General features: G+C 44.8%; 1 protein-coding gene across 4 annotated transcripts; it reads left to right on the top strand.

Moving 5' to 3' along the window:
- The first annotated feature begins 903 nt into the window (after positions 1-903).
- si:dkey-70p6.1 (uncharacterized protein LOC570575 homolog) lies at positions 904-18,372 on the top strand. Of its 4 annotated transcripts, none has more exons than XM_056423262.1 (8): positions 904-1,071; positions 9,981-10,203; positions 10,818-10,875; positions 11,170-11,248; positions 12,184-12,641; positions 12,781-12,870; positions 15,188-15,325; positions 16,924-18,372. In XM_056423262.1, exons 2-8 carry the CDS (start codon positions 10,070-10,072, stop codon positions 17,455-17,457), a joined length of 1,491 nt encoding a protein of 496 aa, XP_056279237.1. In that variant the 5' UTR covers positions 904-1,071; positions 9,981-10,069; the 3' UTR covers positions 17,458-18,372. The 4 variants fall into 4 exon arrangements, with proteins under 4 accessions (XP_056279237.1, XP_056279240.1, XP_056279239.1 ...); XM_056423265.1 differs by having other exon boundaries at positions 12,295-12,641; XM_056423264.1 differs by lacking the exon at positions 12,781-12,870.
- Positions 18,373-21,403: the final 3,031 nt, after the last annotated feature.

Raw genomic sequence — 21,403 nt, forward strand, 5'->3', positions numbered from 1 at the left:
ATGTACTTTACACCTTGATAAGACAATCATACATTATGTTATTAGAATAACTGTCTAATAACATTTCTTCAAGTGGAAAGGGCCACTGGGTTATTAGTGGCCGTGGTTCTAGGGGCCACATGAAGCTCACTGATACATGCATGTTCATTTCATTGAAGAGGTTGCATCTGACAGTTTCTTTCACCTGTTGTTGTGTTGCTTTCCTTGACTCGCTCTTCAGGTTTTAAGAGGTCTTAATCAAAATAACGCCAGTGTTTATAATTCATATGCTGGTCTCATGCATCAACTATGTCAATTGTAATTCCCAGTAAAGTAAAACAAGCATTCCCACTAATCAGAGGAACTTCAACAGGTAAATCTAAACTCCTCGTGCAAAAGACGGAGATGGCTTTGAAATTAAGTTCTTTAATCCAAATCGTACAGATACCAAGAGATCTCTGAATATAACCAGAGGCTAGTGCACCTTTAGCATGGACTGAAACATCCACCCTGAACCGTGCACATTCATTGGACGCAGCTACACGCCCGCACTTCCGCATCCATCCGGAGGATGGCGCCATAATCAAAAGACCAATTGCAAATTGGGGGGGTCTCCAGCTCTGCCTGTCACATGGAAGCACAGTAGCTGAGCTGAGGGGGTGCGAGTACAGATGGAAGGGGCTTGAGGGACCGTGGAGGAGAACAACCCGGGGATCATATTGGAGATACGGCGGCCGCAGCACACACACACACACACACACACACACACACACACACACACACACACACACACACACACACACACACACACACACACACACACACACACACACACACATAGGCAGGTGACACACTTCCCAGCCTCCCTTCTGGCTGGGGAGCAGAGGCGCGCGGACAGGGCGCACAAGCGGGTCAGCCTGGCGCTCCAAGGATGTCACATGCAATATGCTGCATTCCTGCTTTCTGAAGCCCGAGAACCTCAAGTTATCGCCTTTCATTGAGGATGCTGGCGGGGAGCGCCTCCGAGGGGACGCAGACACTGAAGGAAGCGACGCAGGGTTGACGCTGCGCCTCCCAACATCCCCGAGCTGAGTGAGTACGGGGAGGCTATAGCGCAATACTCTGTGCCCGTGGCTCTGTGACAGGCTGGAGGGAGATGGGAAGGGGGAGAGGGGGAGGGGGGGGGGGTGCATTCATATGTGCCTATCGATTCATCTCGATAAGCGGCACACGCAGTTGGTACACAGCATCCTTTATTTATACAGCCTGGAATTGTAACCCACCGCTCTGCCTGTTTTCGTCTTCTTCTTCTCTTTGTGTCCGCCCTGCCAGATTCTTCCCCCGGTCATGCATTTAACACAGACACGTGTGCCTCAGCCTTACTGCATTGTCGTTTTTATGGGTTTCCGCCTCAAATGAACGGATTCATCAGAGAACTTGATTGCGATTTGATGAGAAGAAGGCGGAGGAAGCCTCCAATCATGTGCCCCCCCCCCCCCCCCCCCACACACACACACAAGTGTGATACCCCTGCCAACTGTGAAGCATATCAAGATAATTAACGTTAGACCTTCCGTCAACATTTGCAGCCCCTCTCCTTCTCCCTCGATCCTCACCCTCCCTCCCTTCCACATACACAGGAGGGGGTCGGGGTGTGTGTGTGTGTGTGTGTGTGTGGGGGGGGGGGGGGGGGACCGTCTTTGTCATGTAAGTTGCCAGCTGACCTCGGGGACACAACATCCTTTACCATCCTCACTTTGATCTGCAAATTAATCGGAAACCCTTTGATGACGAGAGGAGAAGAAAATGAGAGAGAGAGAGAGAGAGAGAGAGAGAGAGAGAGAGAGAGAAAACACATCTGGCATGAAACAATGACAATAACCCACTGCATCAGCCTGATGTTCCCCTGTTTCTGTGACCGCCCATAGCCTCCACCTGCACGGGCATCCCCCCCCCTCCTCCTCCTCCCTAACACTTCACATCCTGCATGGTTCTCTGTCTGAGAGGCGGCATCGCTTTGAGTCGTGGGTTATAACCTGTTGTCATCGGCATCACCGCAGTTTGAGGTGTCGTAGCCCAGAGGCGTGGCGAGCAGGGCACACACACACACACACACACACACACACACACACACACACACACACCCCCCACCCCGCTACGTGTGTGGATTTGAATAAATACATTCACACAGTGTAAACGACATAAGGATGATTTTAACTTTCGGCATCTGTTTCATAGCTCCTGGAACGGATGTGAATCACGTGATCACAGTCATTTCTTCTTTAATTTGCGTCGGACGGTGTGTGTGTCTGGGGGCCGCGTTGCGCAGATAAAGAGAGCCTCAGCTCCCCTCCTCACAGGGGCATGCTTAATCGTTGTTGCAAGCAAACATTTGACCTAATTCACATTCTCACACAATAGCAGACCCTCTCCTGCCTCCCTCCCCCTCTCTCCATCCACTCCCCCGCCCCCTCCTCTCTCTCTCTCTCTCACACACACACTGCTGTTATTTGTGTCACACATGCATGTGGGTGAGGTGGTGGTTTATCAAAACCTGAGCAGATTCGACAGAGAGGCCACTGCTGGCTGGCTGAGCTGAGAAGAAGCTCAAGTATTAATAATAATGAACACACGTTAATGCAGTGCATGTTCCTAGACAATATAAAAGGGTATTGGTATTTATTGTAGTCATTTTTTGTTACACTTTAGGGCTAAATGTGTTCCTAAAATGCATTTATGAGGATCCCAACAGAAATCCTGGTCGACCTTTGTGCAGCGAGCCAAAACCATTGAGGAAGTTGGAGTATTTAAAAAAAACATTTATGTATAATTATTTTGGTTAAATTAGCCTAAAACATATAATCTGGTTTGTTAAAAATGTATCACCTGGCCTGTTTCCTTAAAATACATTTTATTGTTGAGATTATCCAAGTTAACAGGTGATATGTTCATTCAAACCACAACTATCATTTTCTTGATTAATCAATAATAGTGTTTAATCGTCTATAAGGCACCAACGAAAATCATGTTTCCCAGAAACGTCTTCAAAACACCAAGAGAGAATTGATTTATTAAGATTAAAGACACGGCAACGTCACATTCTTATATTTGAGAAGCAGGTCGATCAAAAGAAAATTAATTGGCATTAATTTTGATAATTTATTAAGAATTAAATTAATCTCCTCCAATGAATGGATTTCTGCTTTTCTCTGTTTGATATCTTTACAAACTGAATGTATTTGGGGTTTGGACTGTTGGTTGGAATAAACAAGCAATAACAAGATGTCTAATTTTTTTCAGAAATGTTATAAGCAAACAATTAATCAATTAATTATACAAATAGGCAACAGATTAATCAGTGGTGAAAGTTAGCTGCAGACACGCAGCAATTTAGCTTGAAAAAGGACTTAAACAATGAATCGATCATCGAAATAAATCTGTTGACTAATCGTTGTAACTCTAGAGTCGTTCACATCTATGTGACTGAAACTTTCATCCATTAATGTGTTCACCTGTACCAACACAATGTACCGGAGTCATGTTGAACCGCCATGTTTCTACGGTAGCCCAGAATGGACAAATCCAAATCCAAAGGGTTGAGTCTGTCAACAGAAAAACCTTCCCTACCCATTGATGTTCATTACAAACATTTTGATTGTAGAAAATATCATTACCCAGTTCCAGCTTCTCATTTGTGAGTGTGTGCTGCTTTCCTTTGTCTTATAGGAAAGTACATTTTAAAAAATTACATTAAGACCGCTATGGTCATTTTTCACTGGTCTCTTGTGTTTTATAGGACAAATAATTGATGACATTTTTGTTTCGAGTAATAGCTTGTCACCAATATTCTCAATTGGGAAAAGAGAATTCAAGATAATAGTTTAAAGGTCCACTTAACCTATACTGGCTTTCCATGCTTTCAAATACATTGTGTGGTTGCATACTGTTCCCAAAGCTAAAGAATAAACCTTTATGTATTTATTTATATTGGACTTTGTTTTAATGGACTATAAAATGCATGTAGTATTAATGATCGATGATGCTCCAGTTTACTCGCCACATACTCTCTCTCCCTTCTGCTCTGTGTTGCCCTGACAAATCTGCACCTGCAGGTATTGGCTGGTAGATTGTAATGAGCACACTGAGCGCCACAGACTGGAGGGGGGGGGGGGGGGGGGGGTCTGTATGTGGCGGTCGGTGAGGGCGCTTTGTTTAGCAGAGAAATTGGCCGAGGGAGGGCCGTTTCTTGCTGCTGCTCTGAGCGCTATGTCCAATTGGTTGGCTCGTGTGAGCCAGCTCTCGGGCCAGAGATTACACTGCAGTGCTGAGGCGTCACTCCGGCTGATCACCGCAGGCGGAGGCAGGGGGATACAGGGAGAGAAGAATGGGTGGGGAGGTGTGGACACACTCAATGAGATGGGGAAGAGGAAAAAGGCCGGGGAACCTTGTTAGGAAATGTGACAGCCTCCTCTCATCATCTGCTTTCAGCGTCTTCAAACACCTGCCACGGGACTCCCACACATTCCTTCCCTCCTCTCTCTCTCTCTATTGTTTTCTTCCCCACCTACACCTTTCCCCTTTCTTCTCTCTCATTACCCTCTCCATCTCTACTCCTCGGCTCTGTTGCCCAATCAGCACGGATATAATTACACTGACATTGTTGCAGCTGCGAATTATATGAACATTGTGTCCGAGGTGCATACCGTTCCTTAAATCCAACATCAGATTTCAGACTACTCACTCAGGAAGTGTTCTGTGGAAGATGAAGCACCGGTGGATGAGTTGGTGGCATTTCAATAGGTCTATGACATCTTTGACACGTTGGCTGGCTGCTGTTTAAAATTCCCCAAATAGTTCCACAGACGTGCTGGGAAAACATGTTTGCTGCTGTTATCATTCTCTTAAGACATGCTCAAAGAAGTAGGCTTGATTATGTTGGATATCCAGCGTTGAAAAATAGGACTTAACATGAGGTTAATTTGAATCATGAAAACAAATCATTTGTTTCTCGTCAGGGTATCCTAAAGTTACAAAGCAAACTACAAGCAGCGTGCAAATAACCACAAAGACGTCTGTGTCTGAAATGTGGTGCGAATTGGATTTGTATTCGAGGCTAGATCTCCTCAAAGAAATGCAAATTACACCGAAGTCTGCAAAACGTCCACCGTGCAGAGCTTTATTCACACACAAACAAAAAGGGACGGAATTCCACACGGACAAAACTTCATCACTGAAATAGAGACAGCGCAGATCCTTGCGTCCTAACAGCAGGCCACTGGTATTCTAGATATAGACCCTCCAGTGAGCTGTTTTAAAGGTGCAATATATACAAGATTGGGAGTGTATTTATTGCGTCTCAACGAGTCTCAACAGGGCGATGGTCGAGCCAGCGGCTCACAGCTAACGGCAGTAACAGCGCTAACAGCGTTCACCTGAAGAGGAACCGTGAGTTGGGTGGTACGCGTCTGCAATGACGCGGTATCAGCTGTCACCGCTATATTCGAGCAGCAGCCATTAGCTAGGCAGTGGGACACGCTAACGTGCACTCACATGCACGAGAAGGCACGCATGAGAAAAAAAGCAATTTGGCCATTTCTTGATAATGCCTAATTTTGCATTAATTCGACAACATAGAGTTTGTTTCCCCCTAAACCTGAAACAACCCTTATTCCTAACCAACGAAGAGGCGATATACAACAGACCATGGATGGATTACTTACAATTACACCAAAGTGTCAGGGCCCCCCCTTGGCCTTTACCTACAAAACTCCACTCAAAGGGCGGATCCCAAGACTTCCTTGTGTCGCCCCCACCAGGGATGAGAGAGAGGCAGCAGACACGGTAGTGGTGAAACATGGATCAATTTAAAGAGTATAGGGATTCGCTTGAAGGGAGCCAAAATAACCAGAAATGATTACAAAGAGACATAAAAGATCATATTAAAATGCCAAATAACTACAAAAGGGGCAAAAGAACCACAGACAAAAATATCTACGAAAAGACACAAAAGCACAACAAAAACCGACACAACAAAAAGAAGCTCAACAAGTCTGTATGTCCTGACAGACATCGACAAGCCCCTCCAACAAGGTGGGAATGGGTGTGGCCTAAATCAGCAGACCTGGCTGGACTTACGGAATATGTGGATAAACCAAAAGGGTGCAACAATCCATTAGTTTCATTTTAGTGTAAAAAAAAGGGTGGAGCTATTTCATAAGACTAGAAACTAGCCACTGGGATGATAAACTCATGTTTACAATGTTTACTGGCGTAATAAATCAAGTGACGGGTCATTTTCCCACAGACTTCTATATAATCAGACTTCTGTTTGCAACCAGAGGAGTCGCCCCCTGCTGGCCATTAGAAATAATGCCGGTTTTAGTCACCTCCGACATCGCCTTTCAGATCTGGAGATTGCTGCCTACTTAAAACTCAGTGCGTTTACTTGATGGTATAATTCGAATCTTGCTTTAGTCGGACAATGCTATCTTTTGGGGGATCTGCTGTTATCCCAATATACATGGCAGTGAGTAATTCGAATCATTGGCCGAAAGCATGTCATATCCGATATGATAGGCGGCGCTGTTTTCATTACAACTCGTGGTGATACAGCCATTTCCGCTTGACCTCTTCACCACCACCAACAACAACATTTCGAGAAAGATGGCGAACAGAGAGCGAGGCAAAGCTACATCCCTCTACTATTCTTCCATGGTGTTAATAGGAGTACAGCGAATGCAAATGGCGCTATTGGCTGAGTTGATAACGGAGAGAAGACGCCGTCGAAGGTACACGGAGAATTTAATTTATCGTCTCTTTCGACTTCCGGGTCACGACATGGGAGGGAGGGAGGGAGGAGGGCGGCGGGATCTCGAGCATGCGCAAAGACGCAAAGTCCAGTTTCGAATTCAGAGTTACATGCCGCAAGAGTCGAATTATCAACCGGATCGGACCGAGCTATCCAGGGGTGTTAATCGGACCGAAGTCGGACCGCACATAGTCCGACTAAGGTGTTTACATGAAACGGATAATTCGATTTCAGTCCGACTAAGCCAATAATTCGATTGCATGTAAACGCACTGACTGATGTTAGCATTTAGCTCAGAGCTACAGAAACAGAGAGCGGCCATGTTTGCGTTCGTTCTTTTTCCTGCCGTTATCTTGAAATCACAAGATTTCACGTGAAAATTACTTTTTGTTTTCCAGAGATCACAGGATGAGTATGGAGAACTCGACAAGGAGTGTCTTGTTCATTTGATCACTGTTTACAGTCTTCAAGACCCTGACTGTTGGGCACAGATCTATGACGAAACATTTAGTGGAGGCATACAGTAAATGTGTATTTCTTGCCTCAACATACGTACTACAAGCGACAACCTACTATTTATCAGCCGGGCTATGCGTGCTGGCATTGCACTCCTGATCTCTAATAAAACATTTTTCAAAAGTAATAATAAGAAACAACCTTTCGTGTTCTCGTGCTAACGGGTTGGTTATCTCGTTAATTCGGGAAAACAAAGCTTCTTCTCTTGAGATAAGTAAATAATTAACCGCACAAAAGAAATTGCAAGCGCTGTCATTTTTTTAAAGTGAAGCTTCGCGGCGCCGCTCTCATGGCTGGAGATTCGTAGTGAGAGAAGGATACATGCCACATTTTGGCGAGATAGAGAATTTTAGAAAATGGCTGTTTTAAAAAATTAAAAACATTCGGTCAGACGTGTGCCAGATTGAGGAGGCAAATCTGTTGGGCAAAGAGCACATGTCGGGTAGATGTGCTGAATATGTTAGCAGGGCTCTCAAGTGTCACGCATTGAGCGTGACAGTCACGCATTTCGGTCTTAAATCACGCACTCCCGCCACACATCGTATTTCTCACGCTGAAAAAAACTCTCGGCTATTTAATGTTTTAATGTGCTGCAGCGTGCAAACGTGAGCCGCGCTGCCCTCACCGTGGAGGAATCAAGCGCTCCCCTGGAGTTCTGCTGTGAGGTGCTACTTATCAGCCAATCAAAAAAAAGAAATGGGCTACACAATAGCCAATCAGAATTTTTTTTATCTGTTGTATCTGGGTAAGATTTAATCCTGCACCCAATGAAAATAAAGCAACCTGAAATTACGCGCGACAGATATCCGAAAGTTTCGTTCGGGGGGGGGGGGGGGGGGGGGATAGATATGTCACTCTTGCCTGTCTTCAAAACTTGAGAGCCCTGATGTTAGCGTGACAGATGGACAGAACGAAATTTTCGGATATCAGTCAGTCGCGCGCAATTCCAGGATGCTTTATTTTCATTGGTTGCTGGATTAAATCTTACCCAGATACGACAGATACAAGTTTTTTTCTGATTGGCTATTGTGTAGCCCATTTCTTTTTTTTGATTGGCTGATAAGTGGCTCCTCACAGCAGAACTCCAGGGGAGCGCTTGATTCCTCCACGGTGAGGGCAGCGCGGCTCATGTTGGCGCGCTGCAGCACATTAAAACATTAAATAGCCGAGAGTTTTTTTCAGCGTGAGAAATACGATGTGTGGCGGGAGTGAGTGACTTAAGACCGAAATGCGTGAGTCTCACGCTCAATGCGTGACACTTGAGAGCCCTGCTGTAGGCATGAACACTTCTTTTTTGATAGAATATAGTATATGTCTCCGTTTGGGTAATAGAAAATGCCCACTTTCCAAATTATGTTTAACCAAATGAAGGTCATGAATAAGATTTTAGTGAAGAAGAGGCAAGAACGGAGAAGAGCATACCAGCAGTTCATGCTTGGCTTTCTTAAATCCGTATTAGGCTTCACTCACTTTCCCAGCTCTCAGTATTGCAGTGCTCAAGATACAATTATCTTAAAAAAAGAAAAAAGAAACAATGCTGAGGTCAGAGAAGAGACAGGTTGCTCACCAGACTGCAGACAAATTGTTAAAGTAATTTGGACTGTGAACATTAAATTATGTCTGAATGGAAAGGATCCATGACTGAAACACATTGTTTAAAGCATCAGATCTGATCATTCGCAAGGAGGGTTGAGGAAAGAGTTTGTCTCAAAGCACAAGATCCACCATGGAGCGTTTTGTTTCGAGGAAAATCTGTAGTCATGAGCTGAATAAATACACAAGAGACATTTGGACAGAACTATACAAACAGTAAAGTATCATCATCCCAACAACAACAACAACAAGACTTGGGACAAAACCCGGCCGTATGTTCCCTGCAGTCTGCCGCTCAGTCTTGTTGTTGCCGATGGACAATAACAAATAAACACACAGTCGCCGTAGACAGATGGCATGATTTCACAGAGATTAGAAGGAGCTTGTTGATATCTCTCTTTTTTGCTGTGGCGCCACGATTTTCATTGTTTATTTGAAAAAAATATTACACTGCCAAATGTGAAATTGTCTGGCAAGCAGCAAGGAGAAGCGAGCAAAATGTTTTTTGTCTGCTCGCTCCGCTTTCATGCTCGTCTCCTCCAGGGACTCAGGTTACTCTGCCTGCTGGCATGTTCAGCCTGGGATGTCACTCATCGTACCTTCTCAATATGTATTTTGTTCTTGTTTGATAGGAAACATGCATTTACACATGTCAGGCAGCCATCGCAGCGAGCTGCCTGACAAATAGATCAGCACTCAGGGTTCAGACATGTGTTCTGGTTTCTTTCAAAGTGTTAAATGTAGATTTGTTGGACTGCTTTAAGCACTGGTTCACTTGTATGCCATGCACACACAGATGTCTGCACATCGTTGCTGGTGAGCAGGTATTGGGTTGAGATCTATGTCACGCAAAATCTCAGTAATCCCTCAAACAAGGTAAAGCGGAAACGCATGCCAGAGGCCTAATGTCTGTTCACTTCACTCCTGGACATGAATTCTCCCTTCCCCTTTCCCCCAAACTGCTGTTTCCCTTCTCTGTGAATATGTTACCTCTGGTTCCGCTGCCTTTGTTCACCTACTTAAAGTTCTGTGAGGGTTGGACCACTCCTGTAATTAAGCGCCGCTCTGTGCCTTCTCGCTGCAGATCCCAGTGAGACCGTGGTACTTTCCCTGCGTGGATGAGTTGTAAGGTTGTGAGTGTGTGTGAGAGCAAGTGAGCGTCAGCGCTCCCACATGGCCTCCATGCAGGACGGGCTAAACTTCACGGCTCCTCCCTACGGCAAGGTCCTGCTGCTGGGTGCTATCGCTGCTGCCTCAGCCTTTGTTGTCACGATCCTCATCGTGGTGCTGTGCGTGGGCTGCCAGAGGTGAGGCACTGTGCACGCACACACACGGAGACACTCACACACATGATCATTTACACACGCACACGCCAGTGGTGGAAGGATTCCTCAGGTACTTTATTTCAGTCAAATTGTCAATACCACAGTGTAAAAATACTATGTTACAAGTCCTGCAGTCAACATCTTACATTTAATTGATGCACTCATGTGTACATCACTTTATTGCTAAAGGGCCACTTACACTGTTGACCTATATTATAATACATCATAAGTTATTAGCTGAAATATACTTTGTATCTAAAATCTAAATTTGTAAAGTAATGCTGTCAAATAAATGTAGAGTAACAATTACAATATTTCCCTCTGAAATGTCATGCAGTAGAAGTATAAAACAGCCAAAAATGGAAATATAAAATTATATTTAAGCACACAACTGGCACGCACATATGCAAAATATTTCCGAAATGTCTTTATCTCGAACACACACACACACAAACACACACACACTCATGCATTCACATGACTCACAGACATGGATAGTGACTTAAAACTCTGCACACACACACACACAAACACACACACACAATCACTGTAATTAAGTGTCAACCTGTGTGACAGAGCGGTTGTGTTACCCACAGGAAGGGGAAGACACACAATGTTCCCAGTGAGGGTGGAAAACACCGTCTCATGGACATGGTAGGTACCACACAACACGCTCCTCCATGATGTTCTGTTTGTGATGCAGCAGAGGAAGCTGAAGCAATTCAATTCACCAGGGACACCATCACTCAGAGAACACCTCTTCAGGCTTAATTACTTTTTAACTGGACCTCTGTGTGTGTGTGTGTGTGTGTGTGTGTGTGTGTGTGTGTGTGTGTGTGTGTGTGTGTGTGTGTGTGTGTGTGTGTGTGTGTGTGTGTGTGTGTGTGTGTGTGTGTGTGTGTGTGTGTGTGTGTGTGTGTGTGTGTGTGTGTGTGTGCGTGTTGTCAGGGTATACTCAGGCAGTCAAAGCTGCGTTCCATCAGTAAATCAGACACTGAGATGAACAAGATGAACTGCAATGGGAAAAGTGAGTGCATCTTTCGCATATCAATCCTGACCTTTGCTCTGAACTGTCGTCTTGTGAAAACCTTGTATCTCCATAATAGAATTAAACAGTCTGTTCTTGTTTTAGCTGCATGACAAAGCACCCTTAACATCATCAGATGAGTTTTTTTTGAAGATGTACAGTTTGTTTGAAAGCATGACGATCACAATCAGTTGAGATACAAGGTTTTCACCCAACAGAATCAACATCGTCCATGAAATGGAGACAACTGAAAATAAAATAACTAAATATAGCAGAACATGAATACTACAAATATGTGGAGTATATTCAGATTTATCTCGACATCCACAAACACATCACAAACCCCGAAGAATAAGCAGTCGCATCGTGTCACCGCACACTTTCCTCGGCCCGCTCTGACCTGATCTGGCTCTAAATTGACTCAAAACCCTTTTGAAATTGACCTTAAAACAGAATTCACATTACAATACCAACTCATTTCCAATGGACTGTTCAATCTTGATTTATGAACATGCATATATCTCTCTCTCTCAAAGACAGAAATCAGAGAGCCAAGACAAGTCCTGGAGCTCCTTGGCTGACAGTGAACAGGGAGCTGTGTTTGTGGGCACTGTGACAGAAGCAGAAGCACATGTCCTGCTTCATATGTGTCCTGCTTCATTTGTGTCCTGCTTCCACTGCGGTGGAATGAAGTCAAATTGGAGATGTTTTCTCAAACAGCTACTCCCAGTTTACTGTCAGCTCCAGGTTTTCTCTTTCTGCCAGTGAGAGATGTATTCCTGTTCACAAATGTTTGTCCAGTACAACGAGAGTAAGCATAAGTGAGTTTTGTTTTATGGCGGGCATCGGCCTGAATATGCCTTTCAGAGGCTTCTAAAAAGAAAAAGGTCCAGACCTTCTGCCCTGCAGGTCTAACTCTGACCTTCGTTCTCAAGGCAGGCAGCTTCCCCAGATTCCCTCTGGAGACGACGGAGAGCACACTTACTCAGAAGTGGGCCGAGGCTCCTCCACCACACGTACTGACGATGCCCTGTACGCCATGGTAGGCAGGGCCGGGCAGACGGACACCCCGGCCCCACCGGCTGTTCCCGCCAACACGCCGGCGCCCCCTGACCCAGACGGTGACGTGGAAGGAGGGATGCCCGAGTCCGAGTCCGAGGTCATGTCTCCCCCTCACCCTCCGGAGGCAGTGGAGTACGCGTGCGTCAGGAAGTTGAGGAAGGCCGAAAAGGCTCCCCAAAAGAGGGACAGCGGGACGGATATGGGCGAGACGCCGGCGCCGCCGACACGACACGCCCCGCCGTCACATCCCGCCCCTCCTCCGCCACACCCGCACAGCACAAAGTTGCCCCGTAGGAACGTGGACGCCTTCAATGTCCCGGCATTCCCAAAGGTTGGTGGAGGAACTTTTTACTCTGATGATTTCAAAATTGTTTACAAAACCTTTCTTGAGCTTTAAAGTTCATATATTTCATATTGTGCAATAGTTTGTCGGTAAAATCAAGGTGCACTTACTAAAAGCTTTTCCCCAGCGCTTTCAGCTGCATCTCATCTCCATGACAACTGGGCAAACTCCATACGCTGATGAAGACCATGAGATGCAGTTGAAAGTGGAAAAGCTAGTAAGTTAATCTTATATTAACATTGTTGAAGTATAAAGAAGTTGTTGTTTGGGGTGACATTTTATTTTAGCATTGTGACATTTTGGGGGGGGGGGGGGAGTTAGAAAACCCCGAAATATACGATATTACATAAATAAATAACACATAAAAATAAAGATGGGTATTCATATAAAGAGGTGAATCACTCTCACATATTGTCAGTGACCTTGTATTTGATGCCACTCTGTATTATGTGATTGAGGGAATCCAACATGTTTAGACACGTAAGACATCATAAAACACACGTCATTCAGCCATGTATGCAGGCAATCGTCTCAAAGTCGTTGTTTAACACACGTCGTACAAAATGAAACCCTTCTAGCCGCTAAATCGAGGCGAGGGACACCAGAGTGTGCACTGGTGTGACCCCTGACCCTCCTGGCGAAGATGAACCGCTGCGCGTCTCATCGTGATCGGCCTGGACGACATCATGCGGAGGTGGACAGGATTCAGTTTTATTGAATGAGGAAAGTGGAAAAGGGATGAGCGGAGCGGGAGACGGAGTTCCCAGCTCAGCAGGGTTCTGACCGGAGGAGCAGAGGTACAGAGCAGATTAAGACGTAGACGCCCTGTGCTCGGACTTCCCGTCATCAGTGTGGCTCTATGGACGGAAACGTTGGTCTCATTTAGTCAGTCGAACAGGTCAGTCAAGACTCAAGTATCTGGTGTTGCCATGACGTTCAGTGCAGATATTCATTCATTGATTAAGGTAAAGCAGAATGGAGAAATGAGAAGTATCAGTGAAGGAGCGATTTTTTTCTTCCCCAAGAGCTGTGATGGGTTTTTTTTCACCAGCGACCGTAAACAGGTTACAATAAGTAATATATTCACAACATAACCTTGCAAAACACAAATGAGTATTACTGGATCCAGATTAAGTAACATGCTGAATAAAATGAAGAATTACCAAACAATTTTGCACATTTAAGAACAACCATCTTCTATCCACGCTCCTCTCTCTCCAACAAGGTCATTGACATCAGCTGGAGTCCCTGGCTGCATTCTCAGGTGATCAGAAGGAGTTCCCCAAAATAAAAACACAACATAACCAACATCCTTCCCTTAGTTTTCTATTCTGTCAGACTTTATACCTGACAATGTGCATGTGTCTTTGGTCACATTAGTGAGGGGGATGCTTTCCAGCTCCCTCACAATGCTGCAGAGGAGCTACACCAGTGGTCCCCAAACTACGGCCCGCAGGCCGGATCCGGTCCGTCTCCACATTTGGACCGGCCCCCTGAACAATACCAGAGACGCGTTCCGATTTATTTATTTTTTTCACCTGGCCCGCTGCCGTTGAGATTGCAGTGAGACGCGGAGAAAATGTGAAGTGGTGCTCTTCGCAATAAAACATCTTTGATGGGACGTGTCGAGTCTCGGCCAATCAGCGTTCAGATGTCGACAGCGTTTGGGAAGTTAGGTTAGCTTGAATGTTAGTCCGCTACATCTGCTGCTGTCACCCTGCACGGTGTAGCGATACTAACAAAGTACCCGTACGTTAAAAACGATGTGATTTAGCATATTTTTAGTATCGATACTTCATTAAAAGAGCGATCAGAGCGCACGCGTTATGTGGCCCTCTCAGGAAAAAGTTTGGGGACCCCTGAGCTACACGGTTGTTACCGTGCCAACACTGCAGTTTTCGCTGCACTCGGCGTCATCGTGCGCGCTGTTGCGGTGTGTTAGCACCACCGTGGTCCTAACTCGGACGTCTGGGCATTGAGCTGTGTATATTTGTCGAAATAATTCTAAGAGAGTGAGGTGTCACCTCCCCCGTCTGTTGGCAGCAGCAGGAGTGGAGGCAGCACGCCTGCTTTTACTGTGGACACAAGGCTTTGAGCTCCGCTCCAGGTGACAGTGGGAGACCATTTGCTGCCCCGCGTGAGGTCGGCGAGGTCGTGCAATCTGCTGTGACCCGAGTTCAGCAACACGCACAGTTCACAGGCTTACATGTGTCCGCTGCTCGCAGGCCTGTTGGCCACGGCATTCATTGTGGATGATGCAACATGTTGAAATTGAGTCATCCAGAGTATAAGCACGTGGTTTCTCTCGGTACAAGTGCCACGTTCCAGGGGAAATCCATTCAACGCCGTATGATATCCATCCAATAGATTTTTAACGCTCATTTCTGCATTTTTAAAGTGGTTAATTTGTCTTTTATAAACCCCATCAGGTCTGTTTAAAAATGCATTTTTTTTTATATACTCACAGATACTCGAAGAAGACATGAGCATATCACTCGCTTTGCCCCAGGTGTAATTTGTGGTTCTGTTTTTAGGAAGTGATGTTTATGGGCAACGGAGAGCAGTACATCTGGAAGCCTCCGGAGGACGAGGAGATGCTCATGCACCAGAATAAAGCCCTGGGACCTCTGGGTGCTCACACAGTGGAGCATATACAACCGTCTGCTGCTGTGGTGAGAGAGGACGCTTCAGTCTGTGCATCAATCGAGTTTATTTGTTAAATTCCTGTGTTGAAGCTCCCTGATCACGTTACGTTTACAATGAGGTAGCTTTAATATGAGCAGTTCTACACGTTTTATAGCTTCCTCATTCTGTATCTGCTCAACCCAGCACTCAATTAAATCACTATTAAACTCCCGTTTGTGCCTCTAATGTACAGTATTACCAGTGGATTTCAGCTATTCATTAGTTTTTGTGGAAAATATATTCCTACCCGAGAGTTGTTTCACAAATATGAATTGCAGGAGGTATCTGAAGAATACTCATAGAAATATTCAGTTCTCTTCAGAATATAATAGATTGACCATGATTCAAAGATAATAGCCGAAAGGGATCTAAGACCTTGCTCAATTTGTTGAAATATTTAAAAGTTGTATTACCATGTAACACTTATCTCTATTGATGATATTTTCTATAATTACCATAACCAGAGACGATATGAATTCAATTCAATTCAATTCAGTTTATTTGTATAGCCCAATTTCACAAATTACTAATTTGTCTCAGAGTGCTTTACAATCTGTACACATAGACATCCCTGCCCCAAAACCTCACATCGGACCAGGAAAAACTCCCAAATAACCCTTCAGGGGAAAAAAAGGGAAGAAACCTTCAGGAGAGCAACAGAGGAGGATCCCTCTCCAGGATGGACAGATGCAATAGATGTCATGTGTACAGAAGGACAGATTTAGAGTTAAAATACATTCAATGAATATGACAGAGTGTATGAATAGTTCATAGTAGGCATATTCCACGATGGAGACCTCCACGATCCATCAGGCAGAGGGAGGGAGAGAGGAGGAGTGGGCGGAGTCTCAACAGTGGGCGGAGTCTCAACAGGACAGTGGCGTAGTCAGGAGCAGGAATTCCACAACCCAGACCTCGATGATCCATCAGGCAGATAGGATCTATGCCGTCTCATGGGGTCCGATGACCCCATGAGACGTGAAGTCAAAAGGACTCCGGAGAGAAAGCAGAGTTAGTAACGTGTGATTGAGAGATGAAAATTCATCCTTAAGGAGAGAAAAAAGAGGAGAGAGGTACTCAGTGCATCCTAAAACGAATGAAATACTGTAGACCTGAAGACCAGAACCAGAGACGATATGAATGAAATACTGCGGGGTGATTTCGATGGCACTGTGCGCAATGTCAAGGGAAACCACTAGGGGATCAGCAGTTACGTCTGCCCGTTGAGTCGGAGCTGGTGTTTGATGAAGAGCGTTCACGTCCGCAAACAATGTTTTTGTTGGCGTTGTAAAAACCCGTAGACGTCAGGGACAAAACAAAGTTCGGTAAAGTTGGAAAGATATTCACAGATTCGGATTTTCAGACAAACACACGGGGACTATTTTCTCTCGGCTACCGAAATGCGATACACAACTCGAGGCAGTACTGTATCGTCAATAATGTCCTGTTCAACACCCTAGAAGCATCATTATTGACGATACAGTACTGCTTCTCGTACCTTATTGCTTAAATATGAATCATCTTAGATTAGGATACAGTGAGTGTGTGTTTTTCACAATCCCAGTAACGTTGTGTTCGACTGCAGGTGGCTGAGATGTACTCGAAGGTGTGTAAACCGGGAAAGAAGAAACGGGCTGTTCCCGGGTCTCCCCCAGCCAATCCTGGATTCCGGACCTTGGGTCGCGGTGACCGTGACCGAGACCGGGATGGGGGGTTTAGTGTCGTGGTCAAACCCCAGACGTGGGCCCTTCAGGAGGGCAAAGCCGCTGGAGGGCCCCTCGACGACCACTGCTACGAGTCCATCGGGACAGAGGAGTGCGATCTGGCCTATGAGAACATGGAAGGCGCCTGGAAGAGAGAGAGGCCCCCCAACACGTGTGCCACCCTGCGGCCCAGGAGGAAGAAGGCCCAGCAGCCCTTGCAGCAGCAGCAGCCCCCGCCCCCGCCGCCCACGCAGCAGACCCCCAAGTTGCAGCACCTGCCCGCCAAAGCCATGCTGCTGCCGGGGGAGAACCTGTACGAGAGCATCGGCGACCTGAAGCAGGGCTCCGCCAACTCCAGCACCACCACCATCTTCACTTTCAACGACGGCATGGAGATGTACGTGACGGGGCTCTGAGGCGGCGGCTGCACCGCGACCCCCTCACCTTCCAACACAAGGAGCCCCCGTCATGCTCACCCACACATACTGTTTACATTCAAGTCATAACGCCATGCCTCTCTCCGGCCCACCGGGCCTCGGGGCGATAACGTCTATCTGTTGTGACCTGGGCTGAGCACAAAGTCCGATGTACAAACCGTAAAAGGAATCCAAAGGTAGTGAATATAAAATGAGCACAAGACCATTGCAGAGCAATCTGTAGGTAATAGTAGCACTTCTATTTTACTGATACTTATGTGCAAAGCACAATAAAGTAAAAAGCCTGAATTCTTCCTCAATTCTAGCGGGTAATAAAAGTCCAAGCAGGACTCCTAAAGGGGTTGAAGGCACTGCAAGTATTTTGGTAGCACAGGCCTTCCCTGTAGTTGGTCAAGATGTGATTCAGGACAGAATTTAAATGATATAAAGGAATGAATTACTAATCAAAATACTTGAAAGCTCAGGGACCAAGAGAGTATTATAAAAATTAATTGCACACATTTTGCATTCCTCTTAAAAGCTTCGACTAATTTACACCATCATCACGTTTAAAAAGCGACCAGATATTTCACTCCGCCACGTTTTGTTTCATCCTACACGGACTGAACACTGTCTCCACTGCCGTCTGTAAATGAAGTGTTTTACTTTTCCTGTTTCTGCACTTTGCCTGCTACAAGTTGCATGCTAAAAAAAAAAGCAAAGAAGAAAAAAAAAAATCTAAACTAAAAATCAAGCACTGTCATGTGGTACCTCTCTATATGAATGTTTTTTTTAATGTTGTCGTTGGTTGTTTATTTACTTTTTTAAGTGTTGCTTTATTTATCTGTAGAGCACAAAGCCAGTTGGATGGAGGATGTATTTGGTTCAGCGGGACTCTGTGCAGCAGAGAGGAGAGTTCATGTTCTCTCGCCACACACACACACACACACACACACACACACACACACACACACACACACACACACACACACACACACACACACACACACACACACACACACACACACACACACACACACACACACACACACACACACACACACGCGGTACAGATGAAACAAGACGAAAGACAACTCGAGTCCGAAAGGTGGAGACAGTTCACTGCACCACCCACTCACACACCTCCCTCTCTGCTCAGCCCCCACTCACATCATCAACATACTCCCATAGTGGTCGTATGAATCTGCTTGGGTTTCACCATAGTGCAGCTTGGAAAGCTACAGTAGAACTGATGTGTATTAGCAAAACGTCATGTCCCATCATCACTCCATCGATAACCACTCCGTCCTCTTTCTCTGTTATCAGTGTTAAAAATATTGCAAAAATGTGAAGCAAATGACTAAGCAGCAGAGGATAAGACACTCAAAGATTTACACCCAGATCCCAGACAATGACGATTTCATTTGACCAAATATTCCCATCAAACAATGTGATAATGCTGTATGTTGATGCAATGTGTATGTACATTACAAAAGAGAAAGAATAATAAATATATCATCAGTGTCAAGAATTCTATCTTTTTCTATTATGTTTAATTGTGTTTTGGAATGACTTAACTTGTGACACAGACTGCGAAGAAAAAAAAGAAGATTACAACAAAAAAAACAGCTGCAATGTAAAATTGTTCAGTGTATTCTGTTTGTTGTTTTTGAAGCCATGAAGCTCCGGTTTGTTCTTGGAAAGCCCAGCTAAGTTAAATGTGGCAGCTAACGTTGTGTGTTTGCTATTCAGACTTGGGTCTTGTACTCAAAAAGCGTGTAATTAAGTGCTAAAGTGCAAAAGATTGTAATGTTTTATATCAAGATTACTATTCATGAAATGTCAGTCAAGTTTATACTTTTGTAATAAAGTGGCACTTTAAAACTATCTCAGTGTCAGTTATTAAATTTGAAAGACATCTGCAGAAGCACTGAAGAGTGAAGACAACCTTCTCTAAAAAGCTAAATATCATCAAGAGTTCTCTTTGCCGGCTGCTACAGAAAGATCCCTTTAGATTCAACGGTTTTCTTATGATCTCAAAAGCCGCCTATATAGATTCATGTCTTCAGATCTATCAAAGGAAAGATCTTTAAGGGTCAAATTTAGGCAATGATGAACAAATATGACTCATTTATGACATTATATCTCAGGCTGCTCGTTTCTTTTGTGTGCAACCTCACATCACATGGAGTGTGTATGTGAACGTGCATGTGTGTGTGTGTGTGTGTGTGTTTGAGTAGCCTCCCCCTGTTTCTTGTCTTCATCTGTGTGAATGTGTGCACGTGCCCATATAGTGGGCCTGAGTCGCTGTGGGTGTGGGGTGGGGAGAAGAAGAAGAAGAAGAAGAAATAGGTCACCCCTCAAAACAAAAAGCTTGCAGTCAACATCGCAACCGTCTGCTGAATTCTCATTGGCGGGCTTGTCTCCATGGTAACAGGTTAACCTTGAGGCAGTAGTCACATGGGCGAGCGAGTCTTCTGCTGTCTTGGAGAATTCCGCGTGCGTCGTGTGACATCCGTGATCACAGCGTCCTCCGCTCGGCGGGGAGATGCTGCAGAGGTGTGAAGACGACACCACGCGTGTGTGAGAGGTGTTAATCTCACGGCGAGGCGCATGAATGGCTGAATAAATACATGAATGAGACTCGCCGGATTCATTGAAGGTATATGAAGTGAAAGCACACCGGGGTAATATTGAGCATCCGGCCACACACCGGCTGCACGGGAATCGTTATTACCACCGACGGACCGCGAGGTGCATTCCGGTGTGAACACAACGGGGAGGGAGGGGAACCTTAGGAAGCTCGAGTTTTTTTTATTGCTCCTTTTGTAACCCTGAAAACACATTCAGATCATTATCTCACACGTTTTTTGTAACTGAGCTTTTTTAACACAATGTATTCGGCACCATATCAAAAAATATATGTGACCGCAAAAACTGCCATTTGTGAAACCAGATAACATATTTTGACTGGTAATAAATGAAGTGATTCAGGTGAGCCTGAATGCATCATTCTGCACTGTAGGGACACCCTATAAATCACACACAGAGAAGCTAAATGTGAGCTGCAGTGACGCCCGCAGGCTCTGCAGTGCATCACAGGGGGAGTCGGGCGGCCTGTCTCTGAACCCTGAGAGTCGGAGAGGACCGAAGATCATATTCAAGAGAAAAGAATGTGACCTTCCATGACCTCGCTGTGATACTCTGATCCACAGCTGGTGGTCAATCCACACATGATGGAAAAATAGTGACCTGTGGAAGTAGAAAGTTGCAGTGAGAACTGAATTAAATCTCTAAGATGTTTTCTTCTATAGGTAAGATTTGCATTTTTTTTTGCATTTTGAAGATTTGTGGTCCATGTTTAGTATAACATGTCTGACGACTACTCTTCTCGAAATGATTTTTACAATACAACACAAATGTATTACAGCAGCGTGAAATATAAATTCAATTCATACCAGAACATATTCTTGAGCGGTTCAACCAGCTGTGCATAATTTCAATCTGAGCCAAGTTATAATTAGCCCCAGTCTGAGACATTCGCGTGGCAGAGGTAAACCTGTTCTGAAGGTGTTTCATGAGGTGTCAAAACACATCTGGATGAAGAAAATATTCCATTTGTTGCGTGATAAAATATGTTTAAACTTGGTTATCAAGCTGTGATGCTTTTACCTGATAAAAAAATTAATAAAAATGGTGCCTGGAAATTTTTGATTGATTTGGATCATTTGAACCGAAATAGAAAATAAATAAATATGAATAATGAGAGTATATTTTTATGTTATTTCATTTTTCAAGGAAAAATAATAATATGACAAAGTTCTTTGGGTTTTGGTGGACACGTCTGAATTCTGACCTGCTATTTAATAATGAGGGAAACTGATGATTTTTTAATTTTATATCTTATAAATAACAGTATGCCGCTACTAATGTCAGTTGGGGAGCC

Source organism: Pseudoliparis swirei, chromosome 9, assembly GCF_029220125.1.
Source record: "Pseudoliparis swirei isolate HS2019 ecotype Mariana Trench chromosome 9, NWPU_hadal_v1, whole genome shotgun sequence".
Lineage (NCBI taxonomy): Eukaryota > Metazoa > Chordata > Actinopteri > Perciformes > Liparidae > Pseudoliparis > Pseudoliparis swirei.

Bases quoted from the DNA above. Each gene is read 5' to 3' on its own strand.
- si:dkey-70p6.1 (XM_056423262.1), top strand. From the start codon at position 10,070: ATGGCCTCCATGCAGGACGGGCTAAACTTCACGGCTCCTCCCTACGGC. The intron at 10,876-11,169 runs GTAGGTACCACA...GCGTGTTGTCAG, and splicing joins AACACCGTCTCATGGACATG to GGTATACTCAGGCAGTCAAA. The intron at 12,642-12,780 runs GTTGGTGGAGGA...GCTTTTCCCCAG, and splicing joins ATGTCCCGGCATTCCCAAAG to CGCTTTCAGCTGCATCTCAT.